Source organism: Cyprinodon variegatus, unplaced genomic scaffold (genome assembly GCF_000732505.1).
Source record: "Cyprinodon variegatus isolate N-32 unplaced genomic scaffold, C_variegatus-1.0 Scaffold104, whole genome shotgun sequence".
Taxonomy (NCBI): Eukaryota; Metazoa; Chordata; class Actinopteri; order Cyprinodontiformes; family Cyprinodontidae; genus Cyprinodon; species Cyprinodon variegatus.
In genome coordinates, this window is record NW_015150557.1 from 540,817 (window position 1) to 560,119 (window position 19,303).

Genomic DNA, 19,303 nt, shown 5'->3' on the forward strand with positions numbered 1-19,303 from the left:
AGGGTTTAAATTACTAATATCAAATTTATAAAGTACATATGACATTTCAAATGTACCAAAGAGTGGTTTGAAAGTGGTTCTATAATTTGGATTGTTAAAACAATATGAGGGTTTAAAGGAGCATCCATCTGCTCAGGTTATTTACCCACCGAATCCCTTCTAGAATTTTGGGGGTGAGGTTTTGTTAGGGGCTTGTTCTGTTGCTTATATCTAACAGTTCACTAAGTGAGAGAGAGGGCATACCCTTGTTACCATCATTTCTAGTTGACCAAAAGCCAACATTAAGAAACGCACACCTCAAGGCAATTCAAAGTGTCTAATAAACCTAATACACATGATTTTTGGTGGTGGAAAGACATTAGAGGAAAGTCATATTTATCTGTAAGACAATATTCATGGCTTTTGTAAAAGATTTTGATACAAGGTAAGAAACTGTTTTAGAACAAATCCACCAAATCTCCCATCCCTACTGCAGCAATATGTACATTTAAATAATGATAAACATTGGTCATATTTTGTCATATTTTTAAAGAACCACTGGAACAAACTAAAGTACATTTCAGATGGCAATGTATGATTAGGCGCAACACATCATCCCTGCTCTGACAGCTTTTTGTTTGCTGTGTACTAAACTGAGTTGAAAATCTATATTTTTTAGTTGTTATTTTTAAATATTTCGGTGGCATTCCTCTACCCATTCTCTTAAAGCTGCAACACCTGTTCTCTCCTTTGTGGTCTAATGTCAGCTGATTTGCTATTGTCAGTTCCATAGATGCAACTGCATCTCAGAGGATATCAGGCTTTTGCTGTTGTGGCTCTAAGTTTTGGATCTGGTTTCCTCTACCTGTCAGAGATGCTAATTCACTGTCTTTGTTGAAATCCTTTCTAAAGACTTGCCTTTTTTGTTTGGCATTCATCACGGCATACATTGCTTGTTCTTGTGTGAGGTGTGATGTGGTCTATCCTTGTTTTTATTACTTATTTACAGTATTACTTATTTTCTTAATGTACAGCACTTTGGTCACCATTTAAATGTGCTTTTTAAATAAATTTGATTGGACTGGATTCTGATTCACAACACCCTAGCCTTTAGTTTACATACTGCAGAAAAAAGATGGGCAAGTCTCTAAATAGAATAAAAAAAGAAAAGAACAGAATAGAATGTGACACTGCTTTTGCATAACAACTTGGTTTGACAACTGCATGGAAGTCAAACACATAAAAATGTTCTCAATATGTGTACTTGTTCATTCTCATGTGCTTGTGAAACGTCATCAGCCTCAGCCCTAGTACTGTTCCAATTCACATGAACACAAGACCAAGAACGGGCAAAGTCCCTTGATGTTGTTCCCGCTCCTACGTCCTTACCGATTATGCATCAGAGCAGACTTGTCTGTTCTTGAGATTGACAGCAGCTTCCAGTGGAGTGCTCACAGAGCTCAGAGCATTAAGTTAAACATTTTATTTTCTGTTGCCATTGTCCTATAAAAGTAAGTTTTAACATAATTTGAGGCGAGAACATTTGCTGATTTAGTGCGGAATTTAAAAAAAAGTTTCGATGTTGAAAGGACAGTGGCAACCAGCAGACCTCTGAGTCCAACCACAGCCAGGGCTATCCTTAGCTGGTCTGCAGCAGCCCTCTCTCTTTAGCTGTGTGTGAAGTACGCTGGCCCTGATGGCGATTTTTTGTTTTATTTGGCAAAATGTTAATTTGATCTGTGTTTATCTGTGTAAAAATATATCTCCTCGTAAATGAAAAAAGTAAGATTTTATTGTTATCTAGAGACTATTAATAACAGGAGGTGAAATGCAGCTCCAGATGAGCCAGGAGTGTGGTGACATCACAAGTATACTTCTGTTCCAATTACGGTGGCCAACACCTTTCAAGACTCAGCTGTGCTGTTTTACTGGCTGAGATGCTATAATGTCTGCATACTTTTAACACAAGATTTTCAATGTTTAGATCCAAGTTGCCTGCCATACAGTATATCTTCATGTATTGTGCAAAATATGCGCTAAGCAATTGGCAGCAAGCACATCACTTCGAGCTGCTTTCAGCTTTTGATAAACATTGTTGTGTTTTCTATAATTTACACTGCCATTGTCTGCTTTATTTGCTGACATGCTTTCCAAATTCAGACCAGACATCTGGAGTTTTTTCATTAACTGATTTGTTATAGCTTCCAATGTCTCATTACTGTCACTGGAAATGGTACAAAGCATTCTGCATGCCAGCCTTAAAGTGGAAATATCTCAATAGGTTGGGGAAACACTTGATCTTTGTTTGATGCATCAGTCGCAAGTGAATAATGCAGATTGTTTTCTCTTATGTAGTCCAAATAAGATTGGATTGAGAAAGGTGGCAGGACATTTTCACACAAAGCTTTAGCTTTCGTTTTTCCACAGGTTACCCCCTTAGTTATTAATGAGTCCTTGTAGATTTGTCGGTCAACTTTTACTCCACAGTCAACTCTCTGGTATTATTGGTGATGCCTGATGGCGTGACACACTTTGCAAAGTTCCGCAGCAGATATTTTGTCATCTTGCAGAGATGTGGCTTCATGGAAAAAAAAAGTGAAGAGGTTCCTGCACTTCTATTGTTCCGTGGGCTTATCTGTGCTAGCATGTTGATCATTGGCACCTTTACCTTTACTGCTTACATCCACGTCACATCAACACAGCGTACAATAGGCATGATATCATCCTTTCTGCTTTTCGATATAAATCCTTCTTCTTTGATCCATTTAGGATTTTATATTGTCTTCAGTTTAGGCATTTTTCTGGTCTGCAAGTGCGCTCAGATCCCTTGGTCTACCAGCTGCTGAGCTGATATCAGTCATGTCCACATTGCTGATTTGATTACCGTTCAGTACAATAAAATGTCTCATATATATTTAACTATTTGAACCAATAATCTGCCACAGTAGATTATTTTGCAATACATTTTTTTTTATTTAAGTGTATATAATTTTTTGATTTGCATCTCAATATACATACTTTTCACAAATGGGCGTCCCTCTCAAAGCAACGGCAGATGACGGACAGGTCTTCTTAAAACCGGACTGGCCGTCCTAAAGTCGGATGTATGGCCACCATGGTTCTAATTGAACCATATGTAAGCTGCATGCTCCTGTTCTCCCCGAGTCCATACTTTCCTGTATTTTTGTCAAGAACCTACTTAGCAAGAACATAAGTTCGTACTGGCAGTTTTTGTGAATTGAGAAACAGCAATAGTTTTGAAATCTGTATTGCCATATCAATGTTAAAAAAACGTAACTAATGCTCCCAGCATGTCTACAGATGTGTCGTCACATAAGAGGTTATTGGAGGGCAACAATAGCAGCCATTAGGTTTCTTGTGCAGCTGCATATGCATTGAAGAAGATCACCTCAGCTGAGTTTCTTTCTTTGAATCATAGAGGTAACCTTGTGGTACTGCATTTTACAGGTCAAAAGCTGTTGCCCACCCACCCTCATTTGAAGAAGAAGCTTAGAAGCATGGAGCCTGCAGAATGGTTTATCTGCAAAGCCTATAATTGCCTCCTTGTTCGAGTTTGCTGAAAAGAGGCACATTTGGAATTGGTCTAACAGGAAAGTCATGGAAGAATTTGGGACACAAAAGGCCTCATTTCTAAAAGTTTACTGAACCACGGAGTATTGGAATTGCTTTAGCCAAGCTGTACAACCAACTCCGCCTACTCTATCCTTCTGTCACAGAATTGACAAACCACAGAGCACGTCAACTTCATTATGCTGCTAAGCTAGAGGAGAAGAAATGCCAGAATTGCTAAACAACCCAACTTCTCAAGAACCCATATAAGCTGGCCAACTCCTTCCCCTTTTAAGTTATAAACTGCAATAATTGCAGCCGAATTGCCCTGCCTGAATTTGACCTGCTACTGCAGCAGCATAACCCCAAGCCCCCCCCCCAAGAGGATTGTAAAAGCAACCATTGTCGTATTTCCCTCCAAGCCATGAGCCTTTGAAAACAACAACTCTGCATTTAACCCATCCGCTTTGGGAGCAATGGGCCGGGGAGCAGTGTCGAGTTAGGGGTCATGCTCAGGGAGCCAGAGTGGCAGCAGGGGATTGAACTCACAACCTCAGGATTCAAAGCTCTATGCCCTAACCACTAGGCCGCCACTCCCCTATAATGGTACGTTCACACCGGACGCAGCAGGCGCAGCAGAAGCAGATGCTTGAACGCTCCCGACGAGCTGCTTCAGCTACTCAGACGCGCTGCCCCTGCTGCTCAAAACCCGCTGCAGGACCTTTTGCTGCGCCTTGATGCACGTCAACCATTGACTTTGCATGTAAACTCGCTCCTCCTGCTGCACCTGCTGCGTCCGGTGTGAACGCAGCATAAGGCACAGTAACTCCTAAAAGATACAGTAAATTGTTAACACTGCTAGCGCTTTAGAACCTGCTTTGCAAATGGTTTTGATATCCACATTACGTTATATATTAATCAGTAATATCAATTGTCAGTGCAATTATTAAAGACTGGTGGCCATAAATCACAATCCAAAACATGATTTTTGTTATGAATTAACTTTAATTAGAATTGTTATTAATTGCAATGATAATGATTATTAATAATATTAAGAATAAAATAAGTATAATTGCAGAGCAAAGGTTATTGTTTTCATAGGGGTAAACTGAAAGGTATAGCTTTAGAATGTTTTATGTGTTACTTGGCAAAACTTGGTTGAAATTAGACCTCTGCTTCACACCTCTATAATTTTAATTAACTCTAATGTTTTACTGGAGAGTATACTTAGGATATTGATATGTTTATTTAAATAATTGAGTTTTAATTAATACCCTAAATAAACTATGGTATTTCTTTAGACAAAGACATGATTAAAGATAGTGGCGTAAAAAAGCCATAGCAAGTAAACTTTTCGTTATGGTATGTGGATGGTTGGATCCAATACATACACAATAAACCAATGTAGTTTAAATTACTAAAGGAAATAATAAAATAAATGCATGTAGGGAAAAGATTTTGTATTTTGTTTCTCATTATTCTCATTATTCCTATTAAATATTTATTTATGTAAATATACTTGTAATTGTATTGCTAGTTGTTTTATGTCATATATTCAGGACCAGGAGTGGGTTCTCAGTGACCAGGGGGCTTGATGCATAAATCTGCATTATATGAATCAATTTCCAAAGTTCGCCATCTTTGTTGCCATCTTTGTTTCATAGATACATTTCTCACTGTTAAGATTAAGTATGAAAAGAGCTTTTCAAAACCAATCTTTTGTGTCATTTTGGATTTTTTTTTTCTTTTTCTTTTTTTTGTCTCAGCTAAATTCGTCCTATATTGTTCTAACTGCTCACCACTACAGAATACAGAGATTTAACCATTGGGATTTGAGTTAAGATAGATGAAAGCATACATTCTGTTACCAGCATAGTGACTTTTATCTAGTTATTCTTCCTTGCTCATAGCATGCTTGCTTTTTTAAAATTAGACAAGAGGAACTGAAGAGAAACCTTCAGAGATTGAACAGACAAAGTTAATCAGAAGAAAACAAAGTGATATACATTGAGATTGAGATACATTTGCTCCTTATTCTCCGCCTTCCCTTTCACCAACTCTCCCTGAAGCAAATCTTTGAGTCTCCCCCTGGACTTCAATTGTCAGATATGAGAGGAGAAAAACTTGGAGGTGGGATGTTTTTGTGTGTCTGTGTGTGAACATTTGTGTGGTGATGGGTGTGTGTGTGATTCTGTTGGGGGTAAATGGAGGGAGAGAAGAGGAGAGAGAACAGGTGACAGGCACTGACAGAAAGGACGAATACTCTGTAAGGTTCAGTGCATAGAAAGAGGGCTATGGAGATGGCACAAAGCTATTTCCTTTCAGACAAAAATGTTGGGGAAAAAAGGGAAAAAAAGGACAACATTGACATCTGTTGTAAATAATATTTGTCCGCAGATGGGTTATGGCACAATGTAAAAAAAATCAGGCAAAAAGAAGAGACTATTAAGTCCTACTTGTCTGAAGTTGTTTTAGAAATCTGTGTGACTCTGTGCTGTCATGCTCATTAAATCTAATTAGTTTTCTTCTAGACTATGGTTTTGAAAACAACTTAGATGATGAAGTGTCAAGCACAATTATGTTCTGTAGTTGTTGTTTAAGTTTATTTCATGGTTAGGTCATTTTTACCTGGTGTTGATTCTTTCTTTTTCTTACAAATATGCAGTTGTTGTTGTTTTTGTCTCTGTGAAGTTTTGTGCAATAAATAGAAAAATTATTATATTTTGTACATCATGGCTTATGATACGTTGCATTTGATATTGCAAGTTGAAATGTCCAACTTCCAAATCATAAAGTTTTAACTGGAATTGTTGGATGGTTGACAGGATGGTAGACAATTTCTACATCCAAGATGTATGCAACACATGTCAACGTTACTAAAGTTCCTTCTTTGACTTTTTTTAGCAGCTCTTTATTATTTATGTAACATTGCATTTTATTACTATTTAACTTATTTACCTCAGATTATGTCTCTCCAGTTTTTTTTTTCTTTCAAGTTCTGAGAATATTGATCTAAGGGATTCCTGCCTCCCTTAGTTTCCAAGGTGAATTATTTTTTTTCTCAGTCTTCTCCTATCTTTATTATAAACAATTTGAGTGCATTCACCTGTTTCCACTTAATGTCTATAATAAAACATTTTTTGAGGCCTTGACATTCTGTTCTATATCTTGAAATAAAAGTAGTAGATGCCATCAGTTCAGGCTGCAAACAGTGCGTATCTATGCAAATAAAAAGAAACACTATTTGTAACTCCTTTTTTGATACAGTATTTTCCAACCAATTGTAGGGTTACCGTTCACTGCAAATCGCAATATACAAAGCAGCAACACACATAAAAATTTTGTACCACAAAGTTATTAAATGATTAACCATAATGTCTTTTGCAACTTTGTAGTCTTTGGTTAACAAATTACTAGGGCTATGAAAAGGGTTGTTGAGCTTGTGAAGTTAAAAGAAGATAGATCTTTTTTTTCTCAAAGCACAGTTCTGATTTAGCCTAACAAAGGTGGAAGTTTAATAAATACCGTATATTTAACTGCACCCTGATAAGCGGAGCAAGTTTAACCTGTGGAATAAGTCATAAACCAATTTATTGAGGGAAACTGGATTGGATAATCTGAAACAGAAAGGAAAGCATGTTATGGCCTGCAGGTTCTGAGTGACATGATACCTGTACATTTTCTCCATGATCGAGAAGGATTATTTTGCTTTTGCTTAAACCATTGGATGTGTATTTGGTGTGAACAATGTTTTTATAATATTTATTTATACATATTTGTCATGGTAGTGGCAGAGAAAATTAAATGATTAGGGAAACAAGTATTTTACAAAAACCTGTCACATCATGGTTTAACTGGTAAAGAAGGAAAGTATCCCACATTTCCAGTGCTACTGACAACAGCCTGATTTCTTTGGTTTTTACATGTGAAGAGGGCATAGTAGTTTAGGAACAACAGTGAAATGTATAATGGCTAAATCCAAGTTAAACATGTTGGAAATCTATTTTAAAATGTGTATGTGGGTGGGAAAAGACCTATCAATATCTAATGTGATTTTTGTTTTTAAATGATCTAACACAAGCCACTGGCAAATGTGAAATACCAAGCATTTTAAGTAAAAAGCAGCCTCTGCTGTATCTGATGAAGAGACCAGCATCGTATTGATCCCCTTTCATAATGTTAAATACTGCTTTGATTTCCATCTCTGTTACCATGCTGTCTTCAAACTGCTAGCTTTGGTCCTGCTCTCTTTACTGATGTCTGAATCAACCCACCTATGTCATTACAGCACCTTAGCATAGATGACATGCACTCTGCTAAGACACAAGGCTGTCAAGCCCACACACACCTTCATCCTATATTTAGCTTGCCACATCAGCCTTGTTCTTGAGATTGTGGCTCTAACCCTGTTGTCTTTGGGATATCAAACAGGTTTTTTCTACACCTTCTCAGTAGCTCTCTCTGGACTAGAACTCCCTTGTCACCTTTTCTATTTCAGCTGAAATATCCTCTATAGGCCTTGTTGGAAACAGAGAAACATTTAAGGTCTCTCAAACAGGGCAGCATTGCTGCTCAGTCCCCTGCCATGTAACCACGTCTTCCTTCACAGTGAGACAAGAAGGGCACATTCCCTTTCTATCTGAGTCTCCCTCAATGACCTGCATTCTAAAATTGCCATGCATTAGCTCCTGTCTATTCAGACAGCAGTGTAGGTGCTGGTGGGAATTTTTCCACCTTACTCACAAAGACCACAGTAGTTTGCAAAGTATTATGCTAACAATACTGACTCTTTAAAACTGCACAGACTTCTTGCAGGATGGATTTGATGCAGCTAACAATTGTGATCAAATGTGACCAACGAAAATGTTTGATCAAGACAAAATTCATAAAAAATGCCAAAAATGGCCTAATGATATTTTATTCTTAGAAGTAGCTGGAGTCAGCTTAACGCAGATGTAATTTAGCTGCTCCTTAAGTATTATTTAGAGCTCTTTAGAGAGGTGTTTTTTCATGGTGTTATTTTTTATTTTTAAGCAAAGGTTTACTGGAAGAAAATGGTGGGGTAGGAAAAACCTTTACAAATGATTTATAAAACTTGGACTACAGCTGGAGTCACTGCTTCAAGATCCATAACTAGGACTTGCAGAGTAATGTCATCCGCTGCTGTTGATTGATGTATTATCTCAATGCTGAAGTGAACAAAGTTTGTTTTAAGTCTTATACCAAATTATTTCCCTATAACATCAGTTCTGAAGAGATCTAGTTCACATTTCAAGATATTTATGGCACTATGTATACAATAAATATATATATATAAATATATAATAAAAAAAAACCTAATATTCTTCTATATACTGTATTTTCTAAATAAATTTACCAAAGCTGCCTTTTGCAGCAATGGGTACTTTTTTTTTTTTTTTTGCTCAGTGGCTCTTTACTTTTTCTAAACATCTTCCCTTCAAAACTGAAGTTTTTTATTTTTATATATCTTTTTTAAATGAACTCTGTTTGCCCTTTGAGCAGATATCTGTCTGTATTTTTTATTCATGTTCAAAATGAAGAACAGTTAGTGCAGGGTTACTTTTAAAAACAGCTTAGGATTTCTGACATGTGTCCCAGGTGAATTTGTTGACTGTCCTCATAAACTGGCCTTATATAAATGAACCAAACTGGTTTTGATTTTAAGAAATAAACATAGTGCTGCATGCAGACGGAGACTCTGCATTGAGCTTTTGACATTTTAGAACTTCTCAGGTCTGGGTCAGCTCCATGTTATGGTTTTATTCTTTAAAGGAGGAAACATTTTGCCGTCTGCGTGTGTGTGCTGTTGTTGAGGTCACAGAAATGTGAATGTTTCTTGATAAGCTTTTATCTAGAGAAAGCCAAGCCTATCGGCTGGTATTTGTTAGCAGACAGGAGTCCTCCCTCAGGTTTTCATATGCTGAGTATTGATCACACCACATATGACCTTGTGCTAAACATCTTCCGTTATACTGACTGACATTGGTGCAGTATAAACAAAATATTTGAATATTTAAGCTTTAGGATTACATATAGGATGAGGACTGGTTTTATATGTTTCTGCTTTCATTTCATTTTTCATCATTTTCGTTTTCAGGGGCTTTCTAAAAGGCCCAAACCTATTTTTGAGTTTCAAAAGAAATCCTTTTTGTTATTTGTTTTTGTTTGGGGGGGTGGGGGCTTCTGATAAAATGATTCTTTATCTTGCTTTAAGAGTTATGACATTTACATTGAAGCTTTAATAGTGTGTTGCATTTGTTAATACAAAAAAAAAGAGAAAAACTCAACCTTTTTTTTACTGTGTTTCAGCCCAGGAGCAGAACTTTGGAGATCAGTTCCTGCATGTGTTCCTTGAAGATGGAAGCCCCATTGCTCAGCTTGGCTGTGGTGACACTAATATTTTATATGCAGCTGCTGGCAAGAGAATCAATAAAAACAGATGGATGCCAATCCTTATACGGTAGGATTTTTCCATTTCTTGATGTTTGAATACTTCTTATCTTGTATGTTATTGTTACTGTAACTCTAACCCCAATGTTATTATTTAGCCTGTATGATTACATAACATAAAATAAACACAACACCAACTTTACATGAATAGATAGCAAACCAAAATTCAGACATCTGGTAACCTTATCAGTTACAACAGTTTCAACACTTGGCAAATAGAACAGGTGATAACTGACGTATGAGTTTTTCATGTTTCCATATGACTAATGTTATGGGGGCTACGATGTTAAGTTCACAGTGCTACACCATAATAACCCTGTGCTGCAAGCTGGATTGTCACAAGATCCATGTTTTCAGTCTCAACAACAAATCACGCAACACAACACAACAAATCCATCTCAAAAGACTCCGGCTAATATGTCTATCACGTAACAACCAGTGAGCCAGCAGTGTTTTCTGGGGCGGGACATGTAGGCATGACGACAGTCAGAAGGAACTTGCTGGGGAATTACAAACATGGCTATGCTGGAAGACTCACCTGTCGATACTCCAACTGACCTAGTTTTAGCTAAAATATTTTTTTGTTTTTGAAGAAGGAGCAGAGATCCTACTTCAGACGGAACAAGATGTCTGTGCTTTTTTTCTGACAGGATTTGGAAAAAGTTTGATTTGTCAGCTTTCTCTACTAGTTGTGAAAAACACTGAAGAAGCTGCAGACAAATCCTATTGTGATATTGTGGTCGATTGGCTGAAAGCGTATTATGGAAGGCGGGTACTAGCTGGCACATCACCCAATCAGCTCAAAGTATTGTACTAAACATCCCTCCTTTTTCTGAACAGACTGAAACGGCAGCCATCCCATACTGATAACATAGAATTCAACTCAGTTTTAGAAATATCAGTCTGGCGGCTACCAGGTTAACACCATATATGAATGGGTCTTATTACTATTGACTGTTTCATTTTTGGATTTTAACAGTCAATTGGCCAGATCTTCAAAGAATCCAAATAACGCTCTGTACAACTACTGTAGTGCAATGGATAAAACCTTGATTGTGTGCTACTGGAAACTCGAGTGTGGCTGTAAAATAAAGATGTTCACAAGTTCTGCAATTGAGTTTGAGATAAAATTTATTTTTAAAAATTATTTTTATGATTATTATTTATTGTGATGTTTACATGCTTTTCTCAAAGTGCTACCCACCAAAGTAAAAGAAACAAAAATATGAAAATACCAAGTTGAATTTCAAAAGATCAAGTAATAGATTGATATAAATATCAACCATAAATCCCGAAAAGCTGACTTTGTCAGCTCCTACCCATGGCTTACCAGGGTCTTATTTATATAAGCTTGTATGAGCTTTTTATTTTTGTCTTGTTACCATGCTTGCTGTAGTATTTTTCTTTTATTTCTATTTAAGCAAAACGCATTTAAATGAACCTATTCATTTAGATTATCTTAAGAACACTCTTGGCTCAAAAACAGCTGGCTAAAATTGGTAGGTTGATCTTAATCTACATTTATTTACAGTTCTTTCACATCTCTTCCAAATAAGTCCGATAAGCAATGCTTCTTCCCTGCACAACTGATCCTTCGTCTCTATGGTGCATGCATCAGTTTATGGCTCATCACTTTGGGGCAGAGGAAGCCATTGGGGGAAATCACTGCTGCAGAGCTCCAGCTCTTTTTATTCTTGATATGTTCAGCACTTTTGATTCATATGTAAAATAGTGTGTGACCTCAGTGGTATTCGTGTGAGCACCAAATACCTACTTTCCTTATCTTTGAGTTGACGACACTGAATGCAGCCTCTGTAACTTGCAGGTGTCAGCAACTGTGCAATGTTGGGCAGCAGTTGCATTTAAACATACATAATCCAAGCTTTTTTTACACAGCACAGGACACCAGAAAGAGAAAACATATACCTTTCCATTTTAAAGAATTTCTGTTAAAACTTTTTTTTTTACAACAAACTCTGTGTTACTCTGATGTTGGACTATAAGTAAGAGCAGATAAGTAGAACACCACTTTGCAATATTTAATGTGGTAAAATGGAAAAAAAAAGTTTGTTTTGTATATGTATTTGTGTATGTAAATGTTTGGCAATGATATGACACATTCTGATTACTTTTTTTTCTTTACTAAGAGCATATTACATATTTATTTAAAGAAGAAGAAAATAAAGTAGCTATCAAATTGGGAGGAATTCTGTTTTGTTTTTTTTCTAGCAGGATTTGTATTTTGTTCCTTCTCAACAGTCTTAAAATACTCCTCACTGTTAATCATCCACAGCACAGGTGATAAAAGACATTCTGAATAATTAATTTAGAATATAAAGACATGTTGTGACTCTAAACTTAATTGTGAAAGAACTTGGAAAAGAGGCTGCAGTATGAATAAACTGTATTGGCGAAAAAAACATTAAAGCCGGAATGTGATGCATTCTCAGTTTCTGTTCATTAAATCTTTAATCTGCATATAAATATAGGGCTTTTATTGCATGAAAGTAGAAAGTGATGAGAGCTTTATGCTAAAATTATATGAATAGGAAATTCAGTTTATAAAGATAATGCTGTAAAGGTGCCAGAGAAAAGCAACAACTCAAGTTTCTTTCAAAGTGATTTTTTCCAAATAAAGATCTTACAACCACAAACTAAGGTGGATTTTGTTGGGATTTTTATAAAATTGGCTAAATTGAGATAAATAACTATGAAGTAAAAGGTAAATATCTATAATTTTAAATTCTTAAGTCGCAAAAAATGAGAGTTATAATGAGAAACCAGTTGAAGTGCCTTCTAAAAATATGCCACAAGCAATGCAAAGAAGGGAGCAAATATTGGAAAAAAGTTCTCTGGTTGAATGGTTTCAGGATTACTCTTTATCCAAAATGCTGTGTGAAAAGAAAAAAAAAACTGAAACAGACAGAAATAACCTGTCCCCATGTAACATATGGTGTATGTAGCATGATGCTGTGAAGATGCTTTTCTCTTGTAGGAAGGTTCTTTAGACTTGATGGCAGAAGGATAAAGCCTAATACAGAACTTAAATTGTAGACTGAAATTGGAGCAAGAGTAGTAGTCATTCAAAATGTCCTCACTTTCCTTGATGGGCCCTTGGCTGGTCCCCTACAATTTCTTTTTAAACTTCAATCTTCGTACTGAAATATTCTTTCTGTCATGATTTGTGGACAGATCTAAAGAGACAGATGTAAAGAAAAGAATCATCTCCTGGTCAGAACATGTAATTTAGTGAAAGGGTGAAGCCAGAGTAAAAAAATATGCATGTCCAGGAGAAGGAGGGGGGCACCCCAGTGGCTGGAGGTTGGAGGGGATATTGCTGGGAGTTTTATATATATATATATATATATATATATATATACGGTATATATAAAACTTCAGGTCTGAGCCCTTCATGACACCAAGATTTTGTCCATAATCAAAGTTTTCTAGCTGCAGTAGCTGAAGCTGTGAAACAACTGAATTTTTTTTTTTTTTAAGCCCATTCCATAACATATGCAAATCAATATGACCCACTCATTAAACACCTTGGTCTCAGGTTTTTAAAAAATATGAGCATTCCAACTGGTTACTCCCTTGCACAAATGGAAAGCACACTTAGGTAGGTGTTGAAACTTTTTTCAGAAAAACTAAGTGAAAGCCTGCTTACATAACAATTTAAGTCTATTTTCTGGTTTTCATGACCTGAATGATTGCACAAGTAATGAATACCTACATTAATGTAAAATGTAAAAACTTCCCAGCAAAAGCTATCTGATTTTATTTTCTGGGATGAAAATATTAATATATGTGAATAATCATAATCAAGAAAAATTGACTGCACTGAGTTGTGTCTCTCAAAATATCCAGGCTTTTGAAATAAAAAGGCAATGGAAAAGTGGCTATAGGTACTTGCCAGAAAGACCTCACTTACATTCTGCAAAATTAAAGGAAATACCTAATATGAGCTGTTGTTAGACTGAACCCTTATTAAGCTTGAGCTAATTTGCAAAAATTGATGAGCATTATTTTCAGTATTTTGATTTTAAACTGGTAGAGGCACATTATAAACAACGTATTTAATAAAAATCTTGTCTGTTGATGGCTAAAATCTTAAAGACAGTCATATTATCTATCTCTCTCAGTTTATTAAAAAGTTCTGCTTTAGAATTTTTCGGTCTATCATATATTATACCAGCATAAATACATTAATGTTTGTGGTTGTCAGATATGAATATGTGCAATAGCTTTAAAAGCACATTACCTTTATAAGAGAATGTAAAACGCTCAGTTTGAATGGAAAGGACCACGACAGAAAAGTGTTACTTTATATTAATTATCTACAGAAAGGTGTGTGTTTGTGTTTGGCTTTACTTTCAACAAAAATTATTTCTAAAGACACCAACATTGGCAAGGGAAGAAAGAGCCCTCTTGAAGCTCCCTGTGCTGTCATTTCAATTCACAGAGAGGAGTGTTTTGGGTGGGGGAGGCTGTGTCATTTTTCATTTGGGGAGGACATGTTTTCTGTTGGCTAGAATTCTGATGTTGGGAAGTCTTTCTTTTCTTCAGGGATATTTTGGGGCTATACTGCAAAGATTAAATTTCCAGAGTGGCAGACTCTAAATGCTCCCCTGGTCATTTTGTGAGTCTGCATCCATTATTTGGTTAAAACCTGTTGTGCCTGACATTCACTGCTGGAGTAATTTTCATTCTTAATACACACAGTTAGGGATCAATGAGGATGATACATGGCTTTCTGCTGAAACGCATTCATTCTCTTGTCACATGCGAGTCCCTAGCAGATATGATTATTCAGCCTCCTTTATTTCTCTGCAGCTAAAGAAATGGAGTCTTTTATCTCAGCAAATGAAAAGCTAGGCTTCAATTTACTGTATTTTGACTGCTTAGGGAACCTTTTCTTTATAGGAAGCAGGAACTTATTTCTAATTCTTATTGTTTTGACTGTGACCTGACACAGTCTCCTAAAAATGTTATGTTTAAAACCTTGAAATAAAATGCAGAACTGTAGGCCTTATTCCTACATAGTTTGGGTTCATGATATCTTACCTAGGGAATAGTTTGAGCTTCAAAATGCACATCTTTTTTTCTTGTGTTTTATCTGTTAGAAAACATGTTTTTTTTTTTCATTCTGTTTGGAAACCAAATAAGCTCACATTATAAACTCTTTAGTCACTTCATGCTCTATCTCATATTTAAATCAACTCTATGTTAAATTTTGACCAATCTGTTTTCACATTTTTTAAGGTAAAATATGGTGGCATGTACAATAGCAAGATACCTAGAGAATTGTTTGAAATATTTCTCAAAAGGAGAATAATTGTTCAGATTTGTATATTGGCCTTTGTATTGTATTCAGACAAAGGAACAAAATAAAAGGGCTTCTAATAAACAGATTAAGATAGCTCAACTAAAACATGTAACAGGAATAACTCGTTTTGCTCCAGACTCTCTTTAGTTCTATTTTTTTTTTTTTTCATAAGGAGCCCAGATTCTAATTAATACCCATTTTTGTTTGTTGTAATTTGGTAGCTTTTCAAGCAATGCTCTTAATTTGTGGTTACCTCATTAGTGTCAATGCCCCATGTTAATGCATTTTACAAATTAGTCTGATGTTTTTCTTTACCCTGAGATAAGTATTATTGTTTCGCACTAAATATGGATACTGATATAAATTAAATCAACTCAAATAGTTTTTATTAGTTTGGATTTAATGTAACTTAGTTACTTAGTCAGTCAAACAGTAGTTTGACTGACTAGAATTGAACAATTCGCCAAGTACTTCAATAATTATTTCAGTAAAATTAAACTAATAGATATGAACAAAGACATATTTAATCTAAACCAACCCTAAATGTAGTTTCATCTAGCATTCAACATTTTCAGCCTTTGTGAAATCATACCTGGATTGACCTAATGGGAAAACTGTATTCACATTTCTGTTGAGCCACCTTTAGTGAGAATTCTTCCTTAAAGGCACAACATGCATCTGCTGAGCAAGAGATCAGTCAGCAAAATCTGATGTTGATAAATGAGTAATGTAGCAGAAGTAAAAATGCATGAAAGTTTTAGACAAGCCAAGATCTAAAGGCGATGAAAATACAAATTCTCCTAACTTTCACTGGGTCCCCCTTTCATGGCAAATACAGTACATTTCTTTGAAAGCTCTCATTAGTTTTGCAGAAATAGCTTTATTATTTAGAGCCTCAGTCCCTGCCTTAAGCACTATTACCCCTTAGACAACATAAAGCTACAACAGAGCAAATTGTGTTAATTTAAACATTGTAATATCAAAAACACATTTGACTAATGACTAAGTATCATGCACTGTTTACATGTAGAATTTGATTGGAATTTTTACTGCTGCTGTTCATTGACCATTGAGAAAGTTTTTAAATGTAAGGATGCACATGTGGGTGTGTGTTGCATAGCAACAGCCTCTGTAAGAGAAGGAAAACAGACATGTGCTGTGAAGGGGGAAAAAAACTGAAAAGACACTTTTAGGACATCTCATGAGTCAGACTTCTTTGAATTAATGTCAAAGAAATCCAGCTTGCGACATTCAAATTCAGCCCAGTTTCTAAAGCACCTGTTTATCTGTGTAAGCTTGTTCAATATCACACTGTTTAATAAAGAGCTGAGAGGGCTCTGTCTCCATCTGTCTTTACTGTTTTTCGGTCTATTTAAGTGGATAAGGTTTAAAGTAACATTATTCAAAACAGCCTTACATAATATTTGTTTTTTAATAAAAAAAATAAATCTCTCAAATATTAAATAATTACCTTCACTTGCTGCATTTTTGTACATAAGCAGCATATAAGAATGCAGGTTATTTGTTTTAATGAATTTTAATTTTCATTTAACTAAATGTCCTATAGTATTTGAACTTTGAAAGTTAAATCTTAATATTAAATATTTTTCATTCTCAGCATTATGCCAAATCGGAGTAAGTTTCTTAGTTCCACTGTATTCAGTGTTTTATTGACAAGACCTCCTCTTAAAAGATTCACTGGGGAGTTAGACGGCAGCCATGCCTGCTCATTTGAAGTTTTGCATTGTGAAACCCCACAATGCCAGGAGCTTTGCTTTCTTCCATCTAATAGTATCGCCAGAGATATGATGACAAAACACAGGCTGCCCAAATTAATTGAGGCTTGCTGGTCACAGCACAAATTATGCAGCAAATGCTGCAGTGCTGCATGTGAGAAAGCCACTGCACCATAGCCAGACTAGAAATGTGGTGTGGTGAAACCTTTTCAAACACAGCTAATAAATTTTTCTCTCTTGATGTTGTAGATACTATGGTGAATGGGGAAATCATGAATATTAACCATATGGGGGCTTTTTTATTTTATTTTTTGATGCAACTGTTCAATCTGTTCGGCTTCAACTAAAATCATGGTAACAGGTGGTATTTGTGTTCATCGTTCATGTATAACATATGAGGAAGAAACTCTATTTGCTCATAAACATAAAACTCCACTAAGCAGTTGCTGCTAAGAAGCAATAGCCACTGACTAAACCATTGAAATATCAACAAATTATAAATTCACATAGTACTGTCCCATATAATGTTTTTTAAGGAATATGAGATATTTCTAGAATAACAAGCAGTTAAAAATGTGTCATCAATAGCACATCAGTCAGGGAAATAGGTTGCAAGGGCACCAGTGTGCTCAGTGATGTTTTACTGCCATCTGTTGCCAATACTTTCAGATGTTTTATGCAGTAGTAATATTTTAATGATGATCCTCCCTCATTGCTAATTTTCTGCAGGGGACTGTGAAGGAGGCGCATTTCATTAAAAAGACAAATGGCCAAATCAGCTTTAGCAAATACCTTTGCACGAAGGTACAGTGTCTAAAATAAACTTACCAGGTACCTTTACATTTTAGGTAATATTTCGGTAGGTTATATTGCTGAAAGTTACAATAATCCAGTTGCCCCGAATTAGTCACACACGCAGAGTATAAATGAAGTCTTTATAGATGACAAATTGCTTATGATTAGACCATTAGCCAGATGAACAAATACATAAATGATGATTGAGAAAGTAAGAGAGCTTTCCACCATATTTTGCTTCTATTTGCCGAGTAAAAACAAATACTTACATGTTATTGTTTGTATATCTAAAGCTGGGGCATTACTCCGGTCGATTATTTGAGATCAAGCAGGGAAAAAAGCTTATACACCCTAGTTCCAGATGATTTAATATCTGCATCAATAGCCTCCTGTTCCTCTCTTTCATTCATATATTTGGGAGACACCCTCCATTGTGAATTTTAGTACTATTTGCAATGTTAATGTGAACCCAAAAGGAATAGCTTCAGTTGTCTAGCTAAGAAGCCTGAAATAGTTATGTATTTAAATAGCCTTGTTTTCCTTAGAGCCTGACCAATGTAAATTAGCTGAGTGGAGCATTCACTGTGCTGACGAGAGCTCATCAGGAGACATCATCTTGTTTGCTTAGGCAGAGGCTGTTTTTTGGACTATTAGTAGTCACTAAAAAATCCCCTCTGTGCAAACCGCTGAAGTTTAAATCAAACACTTTCAGCTGCAGACAGTTTTATAATAATTCTATGATATTTCATATCTTTCTGTAGTTAGTTTATATATAAATAAATTGCTACTCTAAAGCCTCTTTCTAAACAGTTACTTTTGTGCTAACAATGAAGAATGACATGTGAAACAGACCAGGCACCCTGCAGATGATAACAGCTCTTTTCTCCTTGTACTCTGGACATTAGGTTGCTTTTCATATATTGAACCTTAAATTTGCATGTGCATTAACGCATGTTTGTGTGCACATATGTGTGCACAAAAGAGCTCTTGTGATTTCCACACCTGTAATTAGTCCTGCCTGAGGTTATGTGTGTGGGATTGCCTCAGGGAGGTGTCCTGGAAGACTGTTTCAAATTAGCAGGAGGGCAATTGCCCTTATTGTTTCCATCTGGCTACTAAAGCACACATTTGGGACTTTCACCTCATCAACACTCAACCAGTCACAAGGAGTGAGTCGGTAGATGTTGTAGAGTCACATTACCAGCATGACATACAGTGGTTCACTAATTTGTAAATCGTTCCACCAAGTTTTTCATTTGGACCATTTCACTTTTTTGTGACATATGTTTGAAAAAAACAAAACAGCCGGTCAACACCATATGTATAAAAATTTTAAAAAGCCACTGGTCAACACCATATGTATGAAAAAAAAAAGGAAAAAATGTCTGGTCAAATGAGAGACAATTGTGATGATCAGAAATCAGGC

The 19,303-nt window shown here is 36.0% G+C and overlaps 1 protein-coding gene across 1 annotated transcript in view; it reads left to right on the forward strand.

Annotated features, from left to right (window-relative positions):
* The window catches only part of eys (eyes shut homolog (Drosophila)), a 133,856-nt gene that overhangs the window by 72,540 nt on the left and 42,013 nt on the right, over positions 1–19,303 (forward strand). Inside the window, exon 18 of the mRNA XM_015374485.1 lies at positions 9,880–10,030. Coding sequence (XP_015229971.1) covers positions 9,880–10,030 — 151 coding nt within the window. The remainder of the gene's footprint in view (positions 1–9,879; positions 10,031–19,303) is intronic.